Source organism: Notamacropus eugenii, chromosome X (assembly GCF_028372415.1).
Source record: "Notamacropus eugenii isolate mMacEug1 chromosome X, mMacEug1.pri_v2, whole genome shotgun sequence".
NCBI classification, from domain to species: domain Eukaryota; kingdom Metazoa; phylum Chordata; class Mammalia; order Diprotodontia; family Macropodidae; genus Notamacropus; species Notamacropus eugenii.
This window is the reverse complement of record NC_092879.1, coordinates 92,485,037-92,511,744: the sequence shown is the minus strand read 5'-3', so window position 1 is coordinate 92,511,744 and position 26,708 is coordinate 92,485,037. Positions and strand designations below refer to the sequence as shown.

Genomic DNA, 26,708 nt, shown 5'->3' with positions numbered 1-26,708 from the left:
ATAGATTCAATGGAACACTGCTTTGCAACAAGCAATGGCAAATCTAAGGAATTCAGGGAAATCCAGGAAGAATGATCAGGACTGAAGCAGGGTGAAGTGAGCACGTAGAGGGGGACAAAGACCAGGACCACAGTAATGTAAACAAAGGAAGGGAACTTCTTTTTACGTTAAATGTGATTTCAGACTGATCTTAGTGTCAGAGAACAGAAAATGAAAGCTGCCTCTTTCCTGTCAGAGGAAAGGCCCACCATGGGAGCCAAGAGTTGCAGACCCTCACTGATTGGCTATCTTTGCTGACCAGGTTGAGGGGTTGAGAAGAAGGATCCTATCTGCAAATGACTGATGTACAAACAAAAGGCATCACAAACACCTCCAAAAGTTTTTAATTGACTTTCCAAAGACCTGACAGCTTTATGACAGAACAGGCAAGTGCCATCTGTTTCTATGATGCTGACACATACTGTAATCACCACCAAACATAGCATCGTTGCTTTAGCTCAGAACGACGTACAAGAACCCACCTGCTATTGACATAAAAATGCATCATGTTATTTGGATTCTTCTAGAAGCAACAGACTGTCATGCCAATGTCATGGCTCTGTTGCCTTTCTGGACATTTTTTTGCTCCAACCAAGCATGCACCTGCAGCTCAAGTCATTTATGATTTTCTCCTGTTACAGTGGTACATGCTACCTAGTTTCCAAAAAGATACATCTGTGTTATCTTGGCTAGGGACAGAGTGAACACAAAAAGCTGGTGCTGGAAAACCATACAGCTTAGAACTGTACATCAAGAAGAGTAAAAAGACTGATGATTAGCACAATGCCTTGCACACGGTAACACTTAATACAGGTTCAATCAATTCTTGACACACAAAAGAAGCCGGAGCTGGGGAAAGTAGCTCAGGGGCAATAACTGGGGTCTAACAAGTTGGCCCACAGCTTTCAACTGAAAAAAGCAACAACTTCCCCAGCTCCCACCTCAAAGCAAAAAGGATTGTTTTTTTTTAACACATTTTGATTCAGGGTATATGCAAATCCCGGGGAAAATTTGTTTTTAATTCACATACAATACACAAACTAAGCACACCTACCCATCCCATCCCCCCACCCCCCCCAAGAAACCCAAACCGATGACAACTTCAGGTGGAGGTGCCAGATAAGCTCTGCTCATGACCACTTAAGGGTGGGACACAGAAATTTCTGATCCTGGATCCTTCTCGATATTATGAAATTGGACATGCGGAACTTCTGGCAAATATTCTGTAAACCTGCAATGACAAGTTGGAGAGAATCCATTACTGAAGAGACAGCCCTAAAACCACACCAGATCACAAGGTGGGCAGGGGGAAATTCAGCAATTTCCAACGGGGGCATACTTTCACACCTAAGCAGAACAACAGAGGAAACTCCTACAGAAGCTTCCGGGAGCTAGCTCCAGGCCAATTCATCAGGAGCACTGAATATAGGACCCACATACCTTGGTTTCCCACCCACTGGCTTTTTTGGGTGATTTTTCAATTACAAAGAGAGTTGTTAATTCCTCCCCCCAGTAAGTACCTAATCTAACCACAGTAGAAGCTTCGGAAGAAAGATCTGCCTGTGTCAGAAAATGCAGACCTGGCAATCCTGAGCTAGGCAGAGCTACACACATCAACCAGGTCCATTCCATTCCTCAGAGCAAACATTCATGGAAGGCCAGTTTGGGAGGCTCTTCTCCTACTCCTGGGCCCAAACCACACAGTATTATCCATTTCCTGGGGCAGGAAAAGTGAGGAAACACACTTGTGGCCAATGATGAACTAAGATTTCTATCAAATCTGGACTGCAGTGCTTCAAAGGGTGGCCAGAGGCCTGAAAACTTTTGGTACTTGCAGAGGTGGCCAAACCCAGTCTCCAAAGATTGCTGTATGTGTCAACTCTGAAAGGAATTATATCTAAAAAAACCAGGAGGTGCTGAGAGAATCCTCCTCCCCAAACCTCCATCCACCATTTTTTCACACTGCAGACATGCTGTCGCTAGCAAAAGGAAATGCAAGTCATAGGGAACAGCGATTCCAAGCCCCTAAAAGTTTGTAGTCTGTGCCTTTACTGAGGGAGCAAAAAAGCCAGGTTTTGATTGCTTTTAATACTGAGGTGTTACTGGAATGGCCACAGCAAAAGAAAACGGGAGATCACCTAGCAAGAGTAGCTGCAAGGAGGAAGCAGATTGCTTGGAATTCACATTTTAGTGAAAAGCAGAAATTTGAAATTTAAGGCATTTTGCTAAGATGCTTGCATGTTAATAAAATGATAGCTGATGTTCAGAGGCAGAGTGGTATGGCAGGAATCTAGAAGCAGCAGGTCCAACTGCCTAGCACATGACATCCAGAAGTTCTATCTTCATTTTGGACACACTTCCTTATCTATAAAACCAGAACTAGACTGACATGTCTCGACTCTGATATTCTGTAATTCTAGATACGATTTTCCTAAAGTGCAGGGCCAACCACGTTGCCAACTCAATAAACACCAATGGCTCTCTGTTATCCCTAGGATCAAATACAAAAAGCCTTCCATAACCTGTTCCTGCCCCTCCTCCCAATATCCTCTTCTATCCAGCAACACTGACCTCCTGGTTGTTCCACAAACAAGACACACCATGTCTTGGCTCTGGGCATTCTTTTGGCCATGCCCCAAGCCTGGAATGCTCCAGGACAGCTCTGCCTGTTGCCCTCCATGATATCCCGTCCCTTAAGTCTCAAATAAAATCCCACCTTCTCTAGGAAACCTTCCTCAACACCTTTCCATTATATTTCCTTCTCTCTCTCAATTATTTCCCATTTATCCTGTATACAACTTGTTTGTACATAGCTGTTTGCTTCTTGCCTCCTCCACTGTAGCTTCTGGGGCACTCGATGGGTAGGGACTGTCTCTTTGCCTTTCTCTGTATTCCCAGTACATTTAGCACAGGGCCTGGCACATGGCAGATGCTTAATGAAATGCTTATAGAATGACAGATGTGGGGATCTAGTCCATCGTGCAATAAGATCACTGGCTGGTAGCAAGGATTTTATCACCAGACTGTACCAACTGGGAGATGAGACCCAAAGAAGTTCTAAATGGCAGCAAAACTCTGTGGATGCAACTGGGCCCACACTTGTGACCTAGGCTGTTATGGCTCGGGCAGGACCTGTCACAATTTGCGTTTGGCTGACAAACCTTTGAGAGCCTGTGGTCAACTTCACAGTGAAAGAAAGAGGCAAGAATAGCGAAACTTGGCAGGGCAGAGCCAACCCTTCCCTGGAACAAAAAAGATGGCTTACTCTTCACCAACATGTTGAAGAGATCAGAATTTAAAACTGAACCAACACACAGAACACTTTGAAGGTGTGTCATGATGAGTTTATTTGGAAGATGAGTATGGCAAGGAGGAAGGATGACAATATGTGATGAGCTATGTGCCAGCCTATAAGAACTCACTCTAAAACCGGTCGCAGTTTATGGTGGAGTTTTTTGACCATTTGCTTCCTTGGCTACATGTTCTTCTCACATCAGAATTTGTTTCAGAAGTAAATAGACCGGTTACTAAGAGACATAGTCTACTGAAATGCTCCATATATTAGCACATCCAAGATGATTACATGGAATGGAGAATTCTCAACAATGGGCCAATGCCCTACCCTATCACCCCACCTCACAGGGGTTGGATTGGCCCTGTAGAAGCAGAGTCGAGATCTGGAGGAACAAGCAAAAGTCCTCATGCTGAGCATTCTGGGTAAGGATGGAAGCAACCCAAGCAGAATCCTCCAGCCCTCTGCCCTCCCCAGCAGGGCATCTGTTTGCTCACCATTCAAGGGGCACCAGTAGATTTTTGTATCTGTTCCTTTAAAATCAGGATACTCTGCCGTTGCTCAGGAGGCAGCATAGCAATTTGGTCTGCAGTCAGTTGGAGCACTTGCATAATCAAAGCAGCCTGTGGACAGAAAGGAAGACAATTATGGAACTGTCATAACAGCAGCTACACAAATCCCCATGCTGGCATTGGCCTACGAAGTCTCCCCACTGCCGGCATGTGCCTACAAAGTCTCCCTATGCTGGCATTGGCCTACAAAGTCTCCCCACTGCCGGCATGTGCCTACGAAGTCTCCCCACTGCCGGCATGTGCCTACGAAGTCTCCCCACTGCCGGCATGTGCCTACGAAGTCTCCCCACTGCCGGCATTGGCCTACGAAGTCTCCCCATGCTGGCATTGGCCTACGAAGTCTCCCCACTGCCGGCATGTGCCTATGAAGACTCCCCATGCCAGCATGTGCCTACGAAGTCTCCCCATGCCAGCATTGGCCTACGAAGTCTCCCCATGCTGGCATGTGCCTATGAAGTCTCCCCACTGCCGGCATTGGCCTACAAAGCCCACCGAACTGGGTGTGGAGGAAAGAGGATGTCAAATGGGAAAAGAAAGTTCATTTTATACAGAGGAAACAGGCAACAAGAAGGTGGTGGGGAAAAAGGCAAATGGAGAAGCCTGCATGTAAATAAAACCACATCCAGGCCAAGGCCCCTCATGGGAATGAGCCTAGAGGCAGGGGGATTTCCTTTATTTACAAGATCCAGTATTCCTTTCTCCAAATCCCTTTCCACAAGGCAGCCAAGTGTGGTGGATAGCAAACTGGACTCCGTCAGGAAGACTCAGATCCCTCCCTCAGTCACTTCCCCTCCCTGAATATACGTAAAAGGAGAAAGACTATATGTAAACCCCTGTGCTATAGAAACATTTACTATTATTCTTGTCATGCCTGAGTTTCCCACAAAGATCCAATCCAAGAAAGCAAAGAGCTAATAGGGTTTGTAAATGACTTTATCAGTGATACCTTATGTGGTGCTCAAAACAATACTGGGAGAGAGGTGCTCTTAAGATCCCCATTTCATAGTAGAGAAAACTGAGTCAATTAAGTAACTTGCCCAGAGAGGTCTGAGAAAAGAATTGAACTTCCCCAATCCAAGACCAATACTTTATCCATAGTACCATCTAACTGCCTCAACAGCAGGAACTCAGCTACTATTTTTATGGGGTAAAGGATGGAACAGAAGGTAGGCTGAAGCTCTTTTAAGTTGTTTCCACCTTACACAAAAGAGCTGTTATGGGTGGATCAGCCTAAGTGCCTACTACATAAACCTTATTCAGTTTCCAGGGCCAGGCCCATGGGCACCTGAGTTAAAACACCACTACTGAACAGACATGGAAAATCCCTCCTGCAAAGGTAGTTACCCAGTAATCTCATTCTGCAGATGTGCAGGTGGAGAGGAGGCATCTGGATCAATGGACAGAATTAAGACTTACCTTTTCATGATCCTGCGGAGTAACCTGATTCTGTCCTGGACTAAATCCCCCAGGCTGACCTCCACCTTGCAGACCAGATCCCTGCATGCCTGGGACCTGTGTGTCCAAAGAGAGGAGAGGAGGACGCAATGAGTTTCTGAGACACAGATAACAGGCAATCAAAGTTAGCAGTATCAAGAAGAAGAAAGAAGTGTGGGACCCATTAATATAGTGTTGGTGGAACCACTCAGGAGAACAACATGGAATTATGAACCTCCAAATAACTAAATGTCCAATCCCCTTGACTCTGAGATTTACTCCACTGCTAGTCATATATCCCAAAAAAGATGTGCTCTAATCCCAAGGTCAAAGGAAGAAAAAAGTTCATATATATATGTGTATATATACACACACACACACACACACACACACACACACACACACACACACACACACACACATATATATAATGCAACACCTTCTGGAGTAATCAAAAATTGTAAACCAAGTCAGTATACAGCAAAATGTGGTGTATGAAGAGAATAGCTTTGAAAGAAATGATAAGTGAGGAAATGAGAGAAACTGCTACATAACCAGGAAAGGAGCAAATAAAATGACTGTAACAACCTAAGAAGAAAGAACCAAAGTCCAAAAGGAAAGTTGCCTAATTATAATGACTACAATTGGCCCTAGAGAAGAGATGAGAAGATATACCTCCCTGATCATGGGAGTGGGTGTATTCTGTAGGAAAATTAACTAACATCTGTCATGGAAGCTAGGAGTGAGGAGTAAGTGAGAGAAAGAGAGAGAGAGACAGAGACAGACAGGGTGTGATTTGTAGTAAAAGTAGTGTGTATTCATCCTTCATTGCCAAAGAAGACCATGCCATCAGAGAAATGATGACATGATTTGCACTTGACTTTGTTTTGAGTGAGGGAGGGCTGTGTAGGTCACCAGCCTCACTTCTCCAGAGCCATCTGAATCCAGTGACCAGATATTCCTCAGGATGACTGGAGATGACCCAGGATGAGGCAATTGGGGTGAAGTGACTTGCCCAAGGTCACACAGCTAGTGAGTGTCAAGTGTCTGAGGTGAGATTTGAACTCAGGTCCTCCTGACTCCTGCACTGGTACTCTATCCACTGTACCACTTAGCTAAAAGTAGTAACACCTGCAATGAAAGCTAGATCTCATGAATGACAGGCAATGTTTTGTAGAAAACGAGAAGCTAGAACACTGCTCAGATTAACAGAAGAAGAAATAGAATACTGAAGCCCATTTCAAAAAAGAAATTGTGAACAAGCATTAATGATCTCCTTAAGAAAAAGAACCCCAGAACCAGATGAATGTACAAGAGAATCCTATCAAAACATTCAAAAAACAATTAATTCCAACATCATAGAAACTGAAAAAAAAAAATAGATAAAGGAGTCCTACCAAATCCCTTCTGTGACACAAACACGGTTTTGATAACTAAACCAGAGAAAGAAGAGACCAATTTCCCTAATGAATGTTGAGGCAAAACTTTTAAATAAAATATTAGCAAGGAGATGACAACAATTTAGCACAAAGATCAGGTTCAATTTATACCAGAAATATGGGGCTGGTTCAATGTCAGGAAAACTTTCAGCATAATTGACCATATCATTAAGAGAGACAACGAAAAGCATGATTATCTCAACAGATTCAGGAAAAGGTTTTGACAAAGTCCTATACCCATTCCTACTAAAAGTACCAGAAAGCAGAAGAATAAATGGAGATTTCTTAAAATAGAAATTAGTATGTATCTGAAACCAAGAAGCAACACTCTCAGTAATGGGGAGGAAGTATAACACTTCTGAATTAGATGGGGAGAATGGGGGAAGCAAGGCTGTCCATGATCACCATTACTATTCAATATTGTACTAGAGCTGTGAGTTATAGCAAGAAGACCAGAAAAAAGAACTGAAGGAGTAAGTATGGGCAAGGAAGAAAGAAAACTGGCTTTCTGTAGGTGATCTGATGGCATACTCAGGGTGTGTTCTAGAGATTAGTAGTAACACCTACCACAGAAGCTAGAACTCATGACTGACATATAGGCACACAGACAGGGTGGGCTCCAAAGGAAAAATAACATCTGTCATGGAAACGAGAGAGATTGGGTGTGTTCCCCTCTAGGGAAGCTACAAAATTCCCCAGATTAACAGAAGAGGAGATAGAATCCTTAAATAACCTTATTTTGGAAAAAGAAATTGAACGATCCCTAAATGAGCTTTGGAAACTTAGGAGCAGATGAATTTACAAGTGAATCCTCCTAAACATTTAAAGAACAATTAATTTCAGTATTTTAGAAACTGCTTGGAAAAACAGATAAAAGAGTCCCACCAAATTCTGTCTATGACACAAATATGGTTTTGATACCTAAACCAGGGAGAAAACAAGAGAAAGATAACTCTAGCCCAATTTCCGCAATGAATGTTGAAGTAAAAAAACGAAATAAACTATGAGCAAAAGTATTACAGCAATGGATCAAAGATCACGTGCTATGACCAGGTTTCATTTATACCAGGAATGTAGGGCAGGGCTCAACATTAGGAAGACGATAAACATAGCTGGCCATGTCAAGAACAGAAACAACCCAAATTACACGAATATCTCAAGAGATGCAGAAAAGGCTTTCAACAAAACCCGCCATTCCGACTGGAACAACTAGAAAACACAGGAATCAATGGCGGCCAAGAGCAAGCATTCTCTGTAATGGGGATAAACATGATCTAGGGGTGAAGCAAGGATGCCTGTGATGCCCATCACTATTCAATACTGTACCAGAAATGCTAGCTATAGTAACAAAACCAGAAAAAGGATAAGCACAGGAGATGAGGAAATAAGTCTCCCCTTCTGCAGTTGATGGTGTATTTACTCGGAGTGTTCTGCAGGAAAAGTAGTCACACATGCCACAGAAGGTAATCACAGATGCCAGACAGAAAGACAGACAGCACCTATTCTATGGGAAACATAGCGATACCTGTGATGGAAGCCAGAACTGATGCCAGCCAGTCAGATGCCTTGCTGGGGTCTCCTGGATGAGCACAAAGAGCTCACGTTTGGAGCTGATGCAACACTGGCACTTTAGGGAGGCCTGGGAGCTTCACTTGGTCTTGCTGAGTTAGACTCAGGCTCTCTAGTCAAAGTGGATTTCACTTGGCCCCCAAAATGGAAATTTTGATCTACTAAGCTTTTGTTAATTTCATGATTTAAACTTCTGCTAAGTTTGAATTTTATTTTCATCTTCGATGATTATTAACTTCAGAGCATTCACTGGTGAAGAAACCACTTTTAATTATCCATAGTATAAAAGCAAAAGAAGGGCATAAATCGATTTCTGAATACTGCGCCACTTTTGCAGCTAGTTTAAACTTCGTTCCTCAGGAAACCCATTAACAGAGCAGCTAAAAAGTTCATAGAGCCTGGATGGGGAATTTTTTTTTCTACTGAGGGTTACTTATCCATAGTTGAGGGAAAAAAAACCAAGGGCAGAGGGCTACAGAAGTTGAAGGCAAACTCTAATTTACGGGAAAAGAAATGTTCAATTTACCTCATTATCCCACTAAATAATAGGGACTCTCTCAAACTGTGTACAAAATATCATATAAGTGTTAATTCTGCTGTAGGTTCTGGCCTGTGAAGACAGGGGAAAGGAAAGGGCAGAAGCAGACAATGAGGAGGAGAGGGGATGGAGCTGGGAGGGAGGGAACAGGACAGCTCCCCCCACCCCCAAGAGGGAGAAAGGCAGACAGACATCTTCCCCAGAAAAGAAGAAAGAAATGTGAAGGGGGAAAAGAAGAGGGGAGAGGCAGAATAAACAAAAATGAGAAGACAGGAAAGTGGGGCAGGTGATCATCTTCCCTGTAACACTTTCAGAAGAACTGCCTAGAGCCCAGAGAGGTCAACTGCCTTGCCTAGGGTGACAGAACCTAGAACCCAGGTTGCCTCCTCTGTACATGAGGACAGAAACAAACTAGATGATTCCTGAGAAATGGGGAATGGCTAAATACCCTTTGGGAGATGTGTAATGGAACACTATAAAGTGATTAAGATGGACCAAAAACACCTTTCTGAAATAATGCAAAGTGAAAAAAGAACCAGAAAAATGGGGTACATACTACTGATGATCAAAGGAGGCAAAGTAGAGGAGAATCAATGGCCAAAAACTCTGACTGGGGATTTGGATGGAAGAGATGACTGAGCAGAAAGATAAAACCAAGCAAGCAAAAATGTCTGTATTGCTGTTTATTTTCTAAAAGCATAGTTCAGGAAGAAAAGAGAGGAGAGGAGGGAGCCGAGATCAGGAGGTTTCCATACAGGCACACCCTGCTTGTTTACCCAGTCTATGGCTCCCTATCAGCTGCTTGTTCACTGGTTGCACTTCTCCTACTTCCCTCCTTCTCCTCTAATTCAAAAATCCCAGTCTTGTCTCTGAACGCAACAGCCATAGTGGCCTAGCAGAAAAACCTTAGTCTCTAGGATACAGCTGCAAGTGCTGAAAAAGGACCAGCATAAAACACACCTGAACTAGAATCTCCCACGCCGTGTCTTCCATTCCTAAGAACTTCAGATATATAGCAAGGAAGAAGTGGTCAACTAGCCTGACTAGAACAATCAAGAATTATCAGATGAGGAAGAGGAGGTACACGTACCTGCCTGGGACCCTGTGGGCCACCTGCTCCCATGTTGATTGGCCCAGGTCCCTGGAGGCCCCCAGGCATTGGGCCTCTGGGGCCAGGGCCTCTTGTTTCCATGGCTCTTGCATCCATAGCCCTAGCCTCCATGGCCCTTGATTCCAAACTTCGGGCCTCCATGCCCCTGGCTTCCATGGCTCTGGCATCCATGCCTCGGGCCTCCATGGCTCTGGCCTCCATAGCTCGGGCCTCTATCCCTCTTGGATCTCTTCCACCTGTTGGGACAGTTAAGCAGAGCCATAACCAGCAGGTAGAAGACAGACAGTTGCTTGTGACTTACTGCTTGGCCAAGGCGAACATCCAGAGAATGAAGGAAATTCAAAAATAACTCAGCATAACGTGGCATAGGTCACACACTGCTAGCCAATTACTCTCTATTGTTTCATCTTCCTTTCTTCTGAATAACTGTCTGATTGTTGCCTCAAACATCACTGTCACTTACCAACACCCCATTCCCCAACAAAACAACCCAACACACTGGCCGGGTGTGACAACAATGCCTGCCTTGCTACATTCTACACTAAGCATCTATCTCTCTTTTGAGAGGAGGAAGGTGTGTTTTAGAGAGTCCAGATTGCTGCATACTTGTTTCTTTCCCACCACGTGAGGCTTCCTGTATTTTCTTAAAACAAAACAAAAACCCTGACCCCTGGCACACAAGTGACCAACTCCATGTAATGGGTCTCCTTTTACCTCTGCCATCCATAGGTGGACCCCTCTGATCCAGCATAGGTCCTCTGGGTTCTCCCATTAGAGGCCGAGGCTCTCCCAGTGGCCCTCCCCTCATCTCGTGGGGAGGGCCACGACTGTCATGGCCAGGGACGTGGTGCATAGGAGGACCCTGATGGGGTGGCCCCAGGTAACCTCTGCAGATGGAGAGGGAAAGGCAAAAGAAAGGAATCAACTAGAAAAGGGTCAAGAAGCAGAGATTAAACACGAACCTGGCACCAAAGCTTAACTCTACATACTGGAAGGAGGAAGATGATTGTTGCTGGACAACTAAATTACCCCTCAGCAGCACTACACAGCCAACCTGTTCGCTGCCAGACTTACAGCAGGAAAGCAGTCACACACAGCCATTCAGTAAAATGGCAGCACACTTCTCTGATAGGGAGCCACGTCAGACCATATCGAACTGTGACTTCATGTTATACATATACAAACATAGATCCATTGTACAGACCACCTAATACTGTCTATCTCCCTGTCCAGATGCTTAACCTTCCAATGCTGGGCCCCTGGGGAAGACTACCAAGGAAACAATAGCCACAGTCAGCCTAGGCTGACGTACCATCTGCACTTCTGTTCCATGGTGCACTCAGTCCTGCAGAGCATCCAAGAATAGTTCACTTTATTTTGGGGGGGAGGAACGACTTATATGGAAAGTCTTTGGCCCCAAGTGAGGGGGCTCGAGTTAGTTAAAGCTCGTCCTTCTTGGTTTGTGCTTGCTTACCTGGGTTCTACTTCTCCAGTGACTGAGAGCAAAGTCCCTCCACGTGGGTCATTTGGAGCATCTCCTAAAAGACCTCGGGGAGGTGGGCCACCAGCAGGCATAGGTCCACGTTGCATAGGGGCTCTGGGGTCTGGCATTGGCACTGCCAGGAAAACAAATGGGGAATTACCAAAGGGAAAAACCAAGTAAGGACACACTCAGAGTAATGACTCTATGCACCACAGTCAACACAACTCAGACATCCTAGAGTCCAGGAAAACTCTTCATCTCAAAAGAATACTCCTGAAATTCCAGAACGGAGAGCAGGGAGCGAGCAGAGTCTGTGCTGCCACCGCCACTGCTGCTGCAGTGTACAGAGAATTGCCAACTAGGTCCTCTACCCTTGTTTATGGAAAGGGATCCTCCTGGGTTTTAATCACAAAAGGCAGCTCCTACCTTGGCACACATGAACAGTGCTGTGCCTACAAGGACTTCTTAGCCAGGGAAAGACTGCTCATCATCCTACAGACTGCTGTTATTCCATCCAAGCCTCCTGACATCAAACCTCAAACAAAGGTCAATCTCAGGCTCGTGGCTCCCCCCAAGGAAAAGCAAAGTCAAAATATCACCCTTTGGGGCTCTCAACACGAAGCTCATGGCCAGACAGCTCTCCTCCTCTCATGCCCCACTCTGAACACCACAAGCACAAGAAACCTGCAGTTACCGTGGGTACCTTGAACTCGCTCAATTGGTGCAGGCCCGGCAGGTCCCACGGGCGAGTGCTGTAGGGTCCCTGGGTGAATGGCAGGTTAAAGAGAAGGAAAAAGAGCAGACATGAATGGCTTGCAAACTGCCTCTCCTCCACATACATACCCATGTCTGAAGCTTTGTACACATGCTCACCAAAGCTCAAAACCATTCCTAGGTCAGTAGTTTGCGCTGGGCTGCCAAATCTCCTTGGCCTATCTTAGTTTCTTTGTGCGGCCTGAACTATAGTTTGACTTTGGGAAGGTGGAGTACTAGAAGTTCTATGTGACCAGGGTCTCAAAAGGAAATGAATCAAGCCTGCTGCCCAAATTTGACTAAGGAAGCAATTCTAGTCTCCTTCAATCATTACTTCTACTACAATCTATTTTCTTCCTAAAAACTCCTGTGTTGTTTGAGCTAGGAAATGGATAGATAGCTGTTATCCAGTAATACGGCTGCACGTTCACAAGCAAAACATGGCAGGCAAAGACCAAGTTTGGAAGGCAGGATCGATTGAGGAAAGGCCCCAAAGTACATGGGGTAGGGCAAGCAAAGCCACATCTAAAACACAAAAACAGCCAACACCAAAGTAAGTAGCAGATGGAGTGACATGTTGTGACTGAGCCTTAGAAGAAGAAAAATACCATTTGGAGATGATGATAAGCAAAGCCCAAGGAGGAGGGGCTTCTGTGCACATGCACACAAAGACCAAAAGCACTAAAAACCCAGGTAGTAAAAGGTCAGGAGATGCCAAGCTCTCAGGATATCTGTCTCCTATCACCATGGCATACATGCGTGCATGCACAGGAAGCAAGAATCCTAGGACAGACAAGACTTGGCAAGGTGTACGCACAGGAAGCAAGAATCCTAGGACAGACAAGATTTGGCAAGGCAAGGAGCCTGGCTCCTGGGCCCTCTGCAGGCATGCAAGAACTGCTACCAAGGGGCCCCAAGAGTATCGGGTTCAGAACCCCATTTCTCCACTCTCCCTGTACAGCAATTTTTGGACACAAAGGTGGCGTTCTGTATTGAGTGAAAGGAGGGAAAGGCCCACACCTATCTCTGGTGGGGCACACCGCATCCCTATCTACCCACACTCAAAGCACACAGACCCTGAGGGAAAGGGCGAGCGCTGGTCTGGTACCTTGTTTGATTGTTGTCAGTCATCTGTGGAGTGGATCACTGGTTCTGTCACTTCAGAAACCTTCCCCAGTGCATCAGCTCAAAATGAGGAGGGGAGAAGAGTCTTGTCTTAAGGCCGTGCTCTGCCTAAAGGTCTTCCTTTCTGGCCATTTTCACTCTGCACCCCTTGAGGGGAGGTTTCATTGCTCAGAAAATGCTATTTGGGGAAAACAGCCCTCGAAGCTACTCTTATCGCTGGACTCCCTGACTCTCATGGCAAACGAATCCACATTTTCTTTGCTTTAGGATCTGGCCACATGGAGACAGAAGGCAGAAAGTCTGGGGCGGCGGCTGCCATTGTGACCAAGAGTCTGTACACAATGACAGTGACAATGCTGCTGCCACTGCCCCCACCACGGCCAATAGCTCTGACCAGGCTTTTAAGCCACCGTCATTCTATGCATCCTGGCTCCATGTTGTGTGCTCATTTCTCTCTTTGCCCACTCAATAGCACTAGAAATACAGGGAGAGAGAGAGAAAGAGTATACACTCTAGAATGAGTACAAACCCATGAGAAAAAAGTGCAATACAATGTCGCCTGGCTTCCTCACTGATGCTGGTGAAACTGGGCTTTACCTTACTAGATGAAGACTCTGGAGGATTCAAGAACTGCAAGGAATCCGTGTTAGTCAGACAATACAATCTATTTACCTTGAGCCCGGTCTAAGGATACAGGTCCACCGCCTGGCATTCCAACCTTAGACTGCATTCCACCTGGAAGACAAAAGCCAAGGGAATCATAACTCAGGACAACAAAGAAGGCCATGAATCATAATCCCACAAAAGGAAGTTCACAATCGCCATTCCTGCCCCTCTTACCCTCAAAAAAGCAACCGCCCCTGTGGATTGGACAGCTATTTAGCAGATGATCATCTAATCCCTGCACAAAGAATGAGCGCCTTCTGAGACTCAGCAAACTCAACTGAGAACTGCCACCACTTCACAAGAGTTCTGCCTAGTGCCTGTGCCTGATGCTACATGGCTAGACAAATGGAAGATTGGGCCTCAGGCTTTACGCACTGTGGCTGGGAAGGTGAACTGTGGCCGAGGTCTTCTCAGATCTTGGCTGGGTTATGAAAGGCAAATTACAGGGCCGTGGCCTTCTCTCCACCTTTAATATCTCAAGGCCCCAAAGCACTCCATTAAATCAGAGGCAAAAGAGATCAGAGACCAGGACTAAGTCTGTGCTCAAGACCTTCTTGCTTTCCCTACTATGTTCAAAGGATTCACTTGGACTATTTCATCCCATCTTTTTCCAAAAAAGAATCAAGCAATGTGTCTATTTATCTAATTACCCCAAATGGGGCCATGAAGAGTTGGACATGACTAAAAGCAACCAAACAACAACATTCACAATGGGTCACATCTCCATAGCACCCTAAGCCTCACCAAGTACTTTTTAGGGATTATCTCACAGTACCACAGAAATGCAAAGAGCCTTAGCTCTCCTTTGGAATGAATAAAATGCCATGCACCTGTGTTCAAACATCTTGAAAGCGTGAGAATGTAAAGCACAACTCACCTCCAGGAGCCAAGGGGCCAGGGCCAGGTCCTGCAGTGGGCATTGCTCCTGGTGTGGGAACACCACCTGGCATAGGTGGTTGCATCAGAGGAGGAGCTCCATTCACATGCATCCCACCCTGAACAAGAGAAGAAATCAGAGCCCGCCCCTGTCCCTGGGGGGATTTAATGAATGTGCTAGTTGATGATGACCACCCTAAATTTCTTTCAAACTGCTCACTCTAACCATCCTGTCCCCATCCCTGTCCAGATGGTATGCCCTCCCACAGGGCACAGAAACAGAAAAGCCATAGATATAGCCCTCTGGGCTCCTCAGAAGGGGGTGAGTGTGTGTGTGTGTGTGTGTGTGTGTGTGTGTGCGTGCGTGTGTGTGTCTGTGTGTGTCTGTGTGTGTGTGTGTGTGTGTGTGTCTGTGTGTGTGTGTGTGTGTGTGTGTGTGGTTTGTACAATAGAATGGGATGTCCCAAACTCAGTACAGCTGAGAATAGGCACCCCCTACATGTTGGCATACATTTGTTCTTTTGATCAATCACATGGTGCTGTGGTGTCCTCAAATTGTTCTACTCAATGCCCAGCAGGGGAAATAAAGGCAGGCTTCTAGGGCTCTCTTTAGAGAAGCCCCAAAGCGGTGACGAAAGCTTAAGAAAGCTTCTCAGTCCTATCTACTGAGAGAATAAGGGGTGGATTTGGTGGAGTTCAGGTTTTAAAGGCCACTTCTCACAATGTGAGTTGCATATCCAAGTTCTTCATATAGAGGGGAAGGAAATGAGCATTTCTGAAATACCTACTATGTGCCAAGTGCTTTGAAAATATGAAGGCCCTCATTTGAAGGCCCTCACTATTGCTGTACACAAGGCCAGAGAAGAAAGGTTAAGAGCGGCAAGTGATGAGGAGAGAGGGCCTACCCTTTTCCAAGGCCTCCAATCTCATTTCCACTACTCAATCATCCTAAACTTGAAGAGTTCTACGTGAGTTCTGTGGGTTCTGTGAGGCCATCACAGAAGATGTACATGCCACAACCTGAAAAGTTTTCATTTGGGCAGCACTTTTATTTGACTTCCTTCTCTCTCACTGCACCCTCAAGGAGAGGCCAATACCAATCTAAGACAGACAGGAGTGCTCCTATGTGAACCCCTACCAAGGGCTGTGGTTGAGAGGCTGAAGCATTCGGCTGGTTCATTGGCGCACTAGGTCCTTGGCCAGGCTGCGGGTTACCTTGGATCAAAGATGGGATATTTGCTTGACGATGCAAAATTTTCTACAGGAAAGAGACAAACACATGCTCTGGAACTGGCCCTGCATGTAATGGGATAATCCACCAAGTTCTACCTCCCACCACAAAGGAGAAGAACACTTCCATAGGTGGCCAGAAGAACTTACCAGTGCAATCTCAGGATCTACAATGCGCATTACTACTTGGGCCTGGAGCAAAGCATAGGCTAGCTGGGGGTTCTGGAGCAGCATGTTCCGTGCTTCTTGGGGACTATTCTGGACACAAAGCTGGGCAAAGAGACACAGCTGATTAGGTCCCATGATTCCTCTGAGTGAAATAATGCACTAAGAGCCTGAGGGGCCCATGAAATCCTGGGGAGCCTTCCATACTGCCATCAGCAAGCACCCCACTCAACTTGGGGTCTTCCCCCTTCTAACAACTGGATTAGATTTTCTATGGGCTCCTACAGATCAAGTACTAGTTCCTTTTGGTCTCTGGTGCAAGAGAATGCCAACAATGAACACCAATGATACTAAACTCTGAAGGAACCAAGCAGACAGCAACACTCTTGTTTGTGGCCACGCTGCCCACCAGGGGAAGCAGCTTCTAGTAACATTTGGGTTTGCCCTTTCCATGTGACAGTTTCCACCTGTTTTCCATTTCCTACCTTCATTTGTTTCATCAGCTCAAACATCTGTTCTGGTGGCAGACTGGCAACTGCTCTGCTAATGGATTCTGGAGCATCTTCAGGGCTGATGGGGTCTCCATAGGGAGATTCAATGATGGGGGCACCAGTGCCAAGGCCTAATCAGGACAAGTACAACAAAATTCAAAACAAAACCCCAAATCAAATGATTTCAAAATGCAGAGCTGCTTGTTAACACCAGCATCTTTAAATTGTTTCAGACTTAGAAGTTTTATAAATCCTGTGTAAGTCACATCCGGACACCACATCCAGATGCCATGAGAAGGCCATAGCTTTCCTGGCCTGGAGCATTTAGGACATGGGCACTCCCTCCCCTTTATCTAATATAGTGGAGACCATGGGAAGCAAATATTTATCATCAAAGCTTCTGAATTCTTATGACAAGAGATTTTTAAAGCTGTTGAAATTCTCTATTATGTTGATAGGATTTCAGTAGCAACTGACATGGTATAACATCAGTGAACACATCCAATAGTGAAGCGAAATCAGCAGCAATTCCAGAAACATTGGCAATAGTACTTCAAGTGCCCTGTTTATTACCAGGTGGATCCCCCATCAGCTGTACAACGACCCTCCTGGAAAGACTTACAAAAGAAAAATGATATACCTTCAAGTGGAAGCCAAAAAGGCTGATCTGAGGCCAAAGCTCCAGGAAACAGAAAGACTTAATGGAAATCACAGGGGATGGATTCTAAACATGACCAAGAAGCCATTCAATCTACTCAGTTGAAAATGTAGTCCCTTTGGTGGGGGGTTAAATGAAGACATGCATTATGTATTAAACAAAAATCCACTTCCATTCCAGGTTTGTAGTTCTCTACGTAGGCCGAGAGAAAAGGTTTTGCTGTTAAGAAATGGTTTTCCTTCCCAAAGAGATCATAAAAATGGGAAAGGGTCCCACATGTGCAAAAATATTTAGAGCAGCTCTTTTTCTGGTGGCCAAAAACTGGAAATCAAGGGGATGCCCAACAATTGGGGAATGGCTGAACAAGTTGTACCATATAAATGTAATAGAATACTATTGTGCTATAAAGAAATATTGAAACAGGAAGACTTCAGAGAGGCCTGGAAAGACTTATATGAACTGATGCTGAATGAAAGGAGCAGAACCAGGAGAACTTTGTACAAAGCAACAACCATAGCGTGAGAGGAATTTTTCTGGTAGACTTAGTACTTCACTGCAATGCAAGGACTTAAAAAATTCCCAACAGACTCTTGAGGCAAAATGCCTTCCACATCCAGAGAAAGAGCTATGGAATTCAATAGCAGAATGAGCAGATCTTCTGTATTATGTTTTGTTTTGTTTTATGATTTCTCCCATTCATTTTAATTCTTCTATGCCACATGACTAAGGTGAAAATGTATTTAATAGGAATGTATGTGTAGAACCTATATAAAATTGTATGCCATCTCAGGGAGGGAGTGGAGAGGGAGGGGGAAAGGAGGGGAAAAAAATCTAAGATATACGGAAAGATTGTAGAACACTAAAAACAAATAAAATAATTTAATAAAAAAAATGGTCTTCTTTTTTTAATTACATTTTCCCCCAGTTGTCAAGTATTTTTCTTCCCTCTCCCTCCCTCCCTTGGAAAAAGAAAAAAAGCGCAAAACCTCTGTAAAAAATAAGCACAGCCAAGCAAATTCCCACATTGGCCATGTCCCAGAACGTGTGCTGCAAGTGAGGAGGTGGGTGGCATTCTGGAACTGTGCTGTCAAAGTCAAGTAGCAAGGTCACATTAAGGGCTCAGAAAATCACAAATTAACATTATCTACCTTGTACTGTACTTTTGTTAAATGTCTGCAAATTTGAAGAAGTCTGACATTTGAATTTTGTTTCCCCCGTGTCTGCCATCTCTGCTCTAGCAGATTCATTGGTTAGTGCATTGACCAGAGCTCTCGAGTCTTAAAAATTATTCACTTTGACAATGTATAAATTGTTCTCCTGGATCAGTTCACTTTTAGTTCACGGAGGTCTTCCGAAGTTGCTCTGAAACTTTATTCAGAGACAACAGCATTCAAATACGTTTCTACCTAATTTGCTTAGCTATTCCCAATTGATGAGTGTTCCCTGCCAGGCCTCCACCACTCATTTCTAGTTCTTTGGCACCGCAAAAAGAACTGCTATAAATATTTGTGTGCACATGGGCTCTTTTCCTTGTTCTCTGATCTCTTTGGGGTGTACGCCTAATAGTGGCATCACTGGATCAAACAAATGCAGTTTGTAACTTTGGGGCCATACTTCCAAACTGCCTTCCAGAATGGTTGGACTAGTTCACAACTCCAAACGAGTGTGTTGATGGGCCTGTTTTGCTGTAGCCCCTTCAATGTTTGTCATTGTCCCTTTCTGTCAATTTTGCCAACCTGATGGATGTGAAATGGAATTTCAAAGTTCTCAAATTTGCTCTAAATTGTTAGTTATTCGGAGCATTTTTTTTCATATAGCTACAGATAACATGGATTTCTTCCCTGGAAAATTGCCTGTTCACATCTTTTGACCATCTGTCAACTGGAGAATAGTAGTAGATCCTTATAAATCTAAGTTCCTCACATATATTGGAAGTGAAACCTTTATCAGAGAAACTTGTTGCAAAGATTTTATTTATTGTTTCTCTTTTAATCTTAGCTATACTGGATTTGTTTTGACAAACCCTTTTTAATTTTGCGTAATTGAAACTGTCTACTTTGTCCTTCGTGATACTTTCTATCCCTTGTTTGGTCACAAAGTTTTCCCCTATTCACAGATTTGAAAAGTAATTTCTCCCTTGTTCTACAGCTAATGTATATGACATGAACTTTGATATGGAGGTTCATGTATGCATTTGGAGTTTATCTTGGCATGTGGTGTGAGGTTTAGTCTACTTCTAATTTCTGCCAGACAGTAGTCCAGTTTTCACAGCAATATTTGTCAAGTAGTGAGTCATTACCCCAGCGGCTGGGAGCTTTGTGTTTATGGAACGCTAGGCTACCGTTTTCATTTGCCATGTTGTATGCCTATTCTATTCCACCAATCTTTCATTATTTAATCAGTACTAATTCATTTTTATGATTACTTCTTTGAGGTATAGTTTGAGATCTGGTACTGGTAGGCCCCCTTCCTTCCTCCTTTTATTCATTACTTTCATTGAGACTCTTGAACTTCTAGATGAATTTTTTTTTAGCTTTTTTGTAGCTCTATAAAGTAAATTGATTGAGTGGTACAGCACTGAGTGACATAAGTGTTATTGTCATTTTTATCTGATTGGCTTGGCCTGCCCATGAAAAATTAGTATTTCTTCAATGATTTAGATATTTTTCTGATCAAGTGCTTTACAGCTGGATTTATATAGTTGTGTGTGTTTTGATAGGGAGACTGCCAAGTATTATTATATGTTCTGTAGTTATTTTAAGTAGACTTTATCTCTTCTTGCTGGGCCTTATTGGTAATATACAGGAATGTTAATGACTTCGGTAGATTTATTTGATATCCTGCAATTTTGCTTAATTCATCATTTCAATGAATTTTCAGTTGACTTGCTAGAATCAAATATGCCCTAAAACTGCAAAAAAGTCATAATTGTTTTCTTTTTGCCTATGCTTACTCCCTCAATTTATTTTTCTCATCTCATTGCCATGGTTGGTGTTTCTAGCACTTTAATTTCTTTTCTCTCTCAGATTATGTATGTAGTGATTAAAAATTGGGTGAGATTGAAGTTTGTGAACTCCTAAGTGACAGTAACTTTTGCTGGTGGATTTTGTAAAGTAATAAATGTGAGTTTCTGATGGGCAGTATAAAACCAAACAAATACCTTTGCATTTTTCTCCCTCCCATCTGTTGATCTTGGTAAGGTTACCTGGCCAACTTTACAAATCAGTAAAGAGCTAGAACCTCACATTAGAAGGCAGGCCTTCCCAGCTCTTTTTAACAGGACTGAGATCACAGAGTTCTAGATGCTGGCCATTCCTGAGTGGATGTCATGGAAATACCACAGCATTCTAAATGTCCAATAATCTCCAAAGTGGGTGCAAAGCATGAATGACACATCAGCATCATGAGCTTTTGTAATGGATCCCCCCTCCCCTTACTTCAAGAACAACTCTTGCCTCTTAGTAACTGAGGAAATCAAGGTAAACTAATCTTTAGGTTGTCCTTTATTGAAATGTCCTTAATGTATAATATTTTAATCATCTCTGTTGGCAAAGCCAGTGCTTTATCTTGGTAAATAATGTGGGACTGAATATTTCACCATATTCCAGAAATGGGAATCATTTGTACCCCCAAGCCCACTGCCCCATGATGCCCACCACATGGCTTCTGTGACTGGACTCACTCTTTAGTTCCTCTTTGTTCTTCTCACTAGCAGCGTTGTCTACTCGCAGTGCTCTCCCACTGAATTCCCGGCCATTCAGGTTCCTCATGGCACTGAGGGCTGTTTCTTGGTCCTGGTATTCACAGAAGCCATAACCCTTTGGCTTTCCTGTCTCACGATCATATACCAACCTTGAATAGAGCACAGTTGTTACACATGGAACACAGGTCTCTTGTCCCCCACCTCTCCATTAGGATGAAACTTTCTGATCGTAGGCCCTGAAGTCTTCTCCACTGCAATCTTATCAAGGGATCAGGAAGGATTAACTTTTTGTTTAGAATTCTGTTAAAGAATTACTAGTAAAAATCTATTCCTAAGAGGTTCCTAAGAAGAAACTTAGGGGGTGGAGCCAAGACAGCAGAGAAGGACAAACCTGTACAAGTTCTCCCCTCAATAGCCCATAAAATACCTGTAAAAAATGACTCTAAACAAATTCTAGAGCACCAAAAGCCACAAAATGACAGAGTGAAAGAGATTTCCAGCCCAAGACAGCCTGGAAGGCCAACAGGAAAGGTCTATCACACTGGGCTCAGAGTGGAATGCAGCCCAGCCTGAGCTACGCAGCATGGACAGGACTGGAGCAGGCTTCAAGGTGCAGAATCATGGGCAGCAGCTGTGGTTTCCAGATTACTCAACCCACAATGCCAAAAACAGTTTCAAAGGTCAGTAAGAAAGCTCTTTCACCTGGGTGAGAGAGGAGTGTGGTCTGGCCTCAGCCCCAACCCCAGGGCTGTGGCAGCCACTATGGCAGCAGTGTCCACCTTTGGAGCCCTCAGTCTAAAGACCCTGGGGGAATTGAGCAGCTGATCTGAGTCTCAATCCTGAGTGGTGGTCCTGGGGTGAGGAAGAGCGCTGGTGTGGTGAAGCTGGTGGTGACTGGAGAAGGAACCCTACTCATAGATCCTGGGCAGATAAGCATGCTTGTGGTTGCTCACAGAACAGAGCGCAGGCCAGGAGAGAAGTAAACTCCTCTCCCTTGATCATGCCAACTTAGAGGAACTGAGAACTTATAAGTCCCTAGAGTATACCCTCCACTTGACAAAGGACTCAAAAGCCAAGGAACTGGATGGGTGAATGCCCCAAAATGGCAAAAAAATAAAACTGTAGAAGGTTACTTTCTTCGTGAATAGGTATTTTCTTCTGTTTTTTTAGATGAGGAAGAACATAGCATACCATCAGAGGAAGACATAAAAGTCAAGGCTTCTGCATCCAAAATCTCCAAAATAGATATGCAATGGTTTCAGGCCATGAAAGAGCTCTCAAAAAGGATTTTGAAAATCAAGTAAGAAAGGTGGAAGAAACATTGGGAAGAGAAATGAGAGCAATGCAAGAAAATCATGAAAAGCAAGTTAAAAGCTTGCTAAAGGAGACCCCAAAAAATGCTGAAGAAAATAACACCTTTAAAAATAGACTAACCCAAATGGCAAAAGAGGTCCAAAAAGTCAATAAGGAGAAGAATGCTTTAAAAAGCAGAATTTGTCAAATGTAAAAGGAGGTTCAAAAGCTCACTGAAGAAAACAGCTCTTAAAAAATTACAGTGGAGCAGATGGAAGCTAATGATTTTATGAGGAACCAAGAAATTACAAAACAAAACCAAAAGAATGAACAAAATGGAAGACAATGTGAAATATCTCACTGGAAAAACCACTGACCTGGAAGATAGATCCAGGAGAGATATTTTAAAAATTCTTGGTCTACCTGAAAACCATGATGAAAAAAAGAACCTAAACATCATCTTCTAAGAAATTATCAAGGAAAACTGCCCTGATGTTCTAGAACCAGAGGGTAAAACAGAAATGAAATGAATTCACCAATCACCTCCTGAAAGAGATCCCAAAAGGAAAACTCCTAGGAATATTGCAGCCAAATTCCAGAGTTCCCAGGTCAAGAAGAAAATATTACAAGCAGCCAGAAAGAAACAATTGAAGTATTGTGGAAATACAATCAGGATAACACAGGATTTAGCAGCTTCTACACTAAGGGATTGAAGGGCTTGGAATATGACATTTCAGAGGTCAAAGGAGCTAGGATTAAAACCAAGAATCACCTACCCAGAAAAACTGAGTATAATCCTTCAGGGGAAAAAAATGAAATTTCAATGAAATAGAGGACTTCCAAGCATTTTTGTTGAAAAGGCCACAGCTGAATAGAAAATTTGACTTTCAAAAACAAGAATCAAGAGAAACATGAAAAGGTAAACAGAAAAGAGGAGCCTTAAGGAACTCATTAAAGTTGAACTGTTTACATTCCTACATGGAAAGATGTTATTTGTTAAATCATGAGACCTTTTTCAGTATTAGGGTAGTTACAGGGAATGTGTGTGTATATATATATATATATATATATATATATATATATATATATATATATATATATATATGTATATATATACACATACATACATACACTCACACACATATATACATATACATGTAGGTGTGTATGGGTAGGTACGCATGTGTATATTACATATGTGTAGGTATGTATATGTACATGGGTTTATGTATATGTGTGTGTATATATATATGTATGTGTGTATATGTATATATACATAGAGGGCACAGGGTAAACTGAATATGAAGAGAAAATACCTAAAAAAAATAAAATATACTGCTGAATGGAATGTACTAGGAGTAAGAGAAAAGGAGAGGTAGAATGTAGCAAATCATCTCACATAAAAGAGGGAAGAAAGAGCTTTTACAATGGAGAGGAAGAGGGGGGAGATGAAAGGAAATAATTGAGCCTTACTCTCATGGGATTTGGCTTAAGGAGGGAATAACACCCATTGGATATGGAAATCTGTTTTATGCTACAGGAAGGCAAAGGGGAAGGGGATAGAAGAGGGAAGATAATAGAAGGGCCAGAAAATTGGGGAAAGGGATAATCAGAAGCAAATACTATTGTGGGAGGACAGGTCAAGGGAGAGAATGGAATAAATGAAGGACAGGATAGGACAGAGGACAGTGTGGTTAGTCTTTTACAACATAACTATTATGAAGTGCTTTCCATTGTTACACAAGTATGACCTATATTGAATTGCTTGTTTTCTCAATGAGGGTGGGTAGAGTGGGAGGGAGAGAATTTGGAACTCAAAGCTCTAAGAATGAGGATTAAAATTGTTTTAGCATGTAACTAGTAATTAAGCTATACAGGCAATGGAGTATAGAAATCTATTTGACCTACAGGAAAATACAGGCGAAGGGGGATAGAAGAAGGGTGGGTAACAGAAGGGAGGACAGACTGGAGGAAGGGGTGGATGGGGTACATGCTGTCTTGGAGTGGGGGTGGGGAGAGATGGGGAGAAAAGTTTGAATTCAAATTCTTGTGGAAGTGAATGTTAAGAACAGAAAAATAAATAAATTATATATTGAAAAAGGAAAAAAAGAAGAAACTTAGGAAAGCATCAGGAAAGAAGGGTCTCTTACCTGAAACTGACAACTGGTCCAACTTCAGAGAAGATATCCTTTAGCTGTTCTTCTGTGGCTTCATATGGAATGTTTCCCACTAAGGAAGAAAAGGTAGGAAATAAATATGAAATTCCAGCTTTGGAGTAGATAATTTCAGGGGAAAATTAACTGACTAGAATCTGGAGGTCTCCATATTCCATGGCATTTCTAGAAACCAGGGAGAAAACACCTGTTCCTAGGTCCACACTGTTGTCTGCCTTCCTACAAACTCAGAGGAAAAGATAAAATCAAGTTAGACAGTAGAGGGAGCAACGGTTTCTCGCTTTATACTACTTTTATGACAAGTAGACCTTGCTTTCAAATATCTGAGTCATTCAGCAGATGCCCCCCCCCATTTATTCCTCCTACCCCCCCAGAGCCTAACCTTCACCTGCGGCTCAAGAATGACTCCCCCCCTCCAGGGAATCGAGAGTGCCCATGACAATTCAGGAATCGGATTCTCAGGCGGTCTTAAAAAGGTGGAAGGGCTCTTTGAGGGGGTACCTATCTCATCTCAGTTCCCACCCAGCAGTAGCCCCGGCTACGAATTTCTCAAGGGGAGAGGGGCGATTTGAGGGGATGACAGTTCCCTTTCATACCCACCCCCACCTTGGTGGGGATGAGGCTGTAGGTTATATTGAAAGGCTGCCTGGGTACCACCATAAACGGGATAGCAAAACTGGCGGGCCTCAGCCTCGGCCCTCAGCTCCAAGTTGCTCCTCCAGGCTGGCCAGTCCCATTCAGGGTTGAGGGCTACAGAGGCCCTGGCCTTGGTCCTGGTTTTCTTGCGCGCCCGCCGGTGGCGGGATGGCCTTCTTCGGCGGCTCACGGTTGGGTAGGAGCTTGACAGGCCGGCCCGGCATTCTGCTGCCCTCAAGTCCTGCCACCGGCCTGAGGCGACATTCATTAGTCCAGCGACCGGGCTCCCACAGGAGCCTGCCCTTTTCCCTGATCCCAAGGGGAAGACCCCAGGATCTGAGCCCGAATGGCCGGGAACCGGGCCGAGTCAGGCGCCCCGAAAAGGGAGGGAAGCGCGAGGCAGGCCAAGAGGCGCGAGCCGTCGAGGCGCGAGCGGCTCAAGCGCGAGCCCGGGCGCGAGCCGCTCATGCGCGAGTTGACGGGTGCGAGCCGCCCATGCGCGAGCTCGAGCAGCCGCGCCGGGAGCCGGGAGCACGCGCACTGATTCAAAGGCACGCAGCACGCAGCAGTGCTGACCGAGTTCGAAGTGCCCGCAGCCCTCCCCCCTAGGCAGCACGCGCCCGATCCGCGGGTTCCCGGGGTCCAACGCGCTTGACACCCCCTGCCCTCCGCCCCCGATCTCCTACTGGCAGTCAGCCGTCATGCCCTTCCTTCCTTCCTGCCTCCCAGCCCGAAGTGGCTCTGTCTCCCACAACAGCCGTGCAGCCTGCAAGCATGGAGAGGGCGGCTCACCGAACACGGAGCGCAACGAGCGATCCACCGCAGGGTCCCGGACCGCCAGACCCGCCATCGTCCTCAGTGCCCGCTTCCGGTGCGAGCACAAGAGCTTTTTGCGCCTACCCACACTTCCGCTATACGCGAGGGGCGGCCCCCTCTACAGGGGCGGCCCCAGGCTTCCGTAAACAGCGGTGGCGGAGCTGGCAGCCCAGGCCGCCCGGGGCCAGCGCTCTCTCCTGACCGCTGCAGCCTGGAGGCCCGAGCGGACCCCCTGCTGCGCGTTCTGTCGGCCCCAGCGCCCGTAACAAAGACGCCGCTCGGTTTCCAGGAAACCCGCAGGCTGCTGTCCACTAACGCTCGGGGTTAGAACCCTCGAACGCCCCGCCTTCCTCCCGCCCTCCCTCCTTCCCGCGAGCATTTCTCATTCAGACCTCCTCCCTGTCCAGTCCGGCTGCCCCGCCTCCCTCGGCAGCCCCACTCCTTCCCCCCAGCTCCGCCCCAGACTCGGGCCGTCCCTCACTAAACATGGCTTCCTTGGCGTCTACAGCGCCACCCTGAAGCTTTCCGTCGGCCTCCGGGGCTGCTTTACTTGGGTTCCTCGCGGGAGTGGGAAAGGCGCGGCCCCGCTCCGCCCCCGTCTAGTCCTCCCAGCCCCGCCCCGTCCCCGCCCAGCCCAGGTCCCCC

At 44.9% G+C, this 26,708-nt stretch overlaps 1 protein-coding gene across 2 annotated transcripts; it reads right to left on the bottom strand.

Annotated features, from left to right (window-relative positions):
* Positions 1-360: 360 nt before the first annotated feature.
* On the bottom strand, positions 361-26,436 carry CSTF2 (cleavage stimulation factor subunit 2). Of its 2 annotated transcripts, none has more exons than XM_072626638.1 (15): positions 26,040-26,436; positions 24,588-24,666; positions 21,124-21,293; positions 16,778-16,914; positions 16,278-16,397; positions 16,036-16,155; positions 14,899-15,016; positions 14,028-14,090; positions 12,172-12,240; positions 11,469-11,610; positions 10,709-10,881; positions 9,974-10,230; positions 5,320-5,415; positions 3,829-3,954; positions 361-1,270 (listed from the first exon to the last, which is right to left on the bottom strand). In XM_072626638.1, exons 1-14 carry the CDS (start codon positions 26,095-26,097, stop codon positions 3,832-3,834), a joined length of 1,725 nt encoding a protein of 574 aa, XP_072482739.1. In that variant the 5' UTR covers positions 26,098-26,436; the 3' UTR covers positions 361-1,270; positions 3,829-3,831. The 2 variants fall into 2 exon arrangements, with proteins under 2 accessions (XP_072482739.1, XP_072482741.1); XM_072626640.1 differs by having other exon boundaries at positions 12,181-12,240.
* Between the last annotated feature and the right edge of the window lie 272 nt (positions 26,437-26,708).